General features: G+C 44.0%; 1 protein-coding gene across 1 annotated transcript; it reads right to left on the reverse strand.

Moving 5' to 3' along the window:
- Positions 1–331: 331 nt before the first annotated feature.
- On the reverse strand, positions 332–1,249 carry LOC308279575 (vomeronasal type-1 receptor 100-like; the record flags this gene model as incomplete). Its single annotated transcript, XM_080720090.1, has 2 exons — positions 332–604; positions 812–1,249. The coding sequence occupies 2 exons, from the start codon at positions 1,247–1,249 to the stop codon at positions 332–334; spliced, it is 711 nt and encodes a 236-aa protein (XP_080576216.1).

The raw sequence follows: 1,249 nt of genomic DNA on the forward strand, positions 1-1,249 counted from the left end.
GTTCAAATGTCATGTGTTCGTCTGTCATTCTGGTACTTGGGAGGCCGAAATGGGAGGGTTGCAGGTTCAAGACTAGTCTCGTTGACTTACAGAAGCACTCAGCAAGTTGTAAAACCATGTTTCCACATAAAAAATAAAATAGGGCTGGAGGTACAGAGAAAAGTTGAATGCTTCTAGGTTCAACACCCAGAACTTCAGGCAAAAAAGAGAAAAAAGTATATGATCCTATTTCTATGTAAACCAGAGATCAGATATGGTATGCTATGAAATATCACTCTGAACCCAGCACATCAGCTCATCTTCAAAATACTTATCTGCGACAGAATAACATTTACTGTCTTGTCCATGGAAATTGCAGAATGTGAATGATCCGTTTATCGGTACTGATGAACACCAAAGGACTAATGGTGGCATAGCCATTGGCTACGAGCATAAGGATACCGTGGTGAATTGAGTCATTGTCCCTCACAATTTGTGTGGAGGAGAAGATGGAATCAAAAATATATATGACCACAAAGAAACTCACCAGCAGCAGGATGGTCCGGGTGGCCCTTTGCTCTGGGGAAGCCTTTGGAGAAAGGCTGGTGCTGTGAAGGTGCGGGGACTACCTCTTATTCCTGCACAAGAGAGCCACCATGTACCTGCTGGAGAGGACCAAGAGCCCAATGAAGGCTACATCCTGGACCATCCCTGCTAAAGCAAACAAGAGACTAAGGACGTGGCTCATGCATTTAACAGTGCAGTCTTTAGAGATAATCAGATCAGTTGAGGTCTCATTAGTGGTGCCAACAATGGGAATTAAGAAACGAACATTGATGAATATATTAGACACCCAGAGAATGAGAAAGAAACACAGGCTGTGATGTGGGTATTGATGTTTGAACCTCACCAACCAGGAGCTTCTGGGGCTGAGGGTGATGGCCTGATGGGTGCTCAGCAGGCAGGTGGTACAAACAGAGAGGCTCCTGCACAGCCTGAAGAAGTAAATAGCTGATTTACATGTGATGTTATTCCAAAATCTCTGAGACTCCAGAATTTCTTCAGCTATGAAGGCCCTGCTCAGCAGCAGCATTATGTGGATTAAAGCCAAGAGACCAATGATTAAGTCCGTGGACTTGGGCCTGGGCTGCAGAACGAAGAAGATGTGGAAGAGAAGAAGGATGGTGTTGGCTATGATCCCAATGACAGTTTCCCCAAAGAAGGCATTTCTTATGTCAATATCATTGTGCAATTTATTGTCTTTATTCAT

The sequence above is a fragment of the Muscardinus avellanarius genome (genome assembly GCF_963383645.1).
Source record: "Muscardinus avellanarius genome assembly, contig: SCAFFOLD_43, whole genome shotgun sequence".
In the NCBI taxonomy this organism is placed as follows: domain Eukaryota; kingdom Metazoa; phylum Chordata; class Mammalia; order Rodentia; family Gliridae; genus Muscardinus; species Muscardinus avellanarius.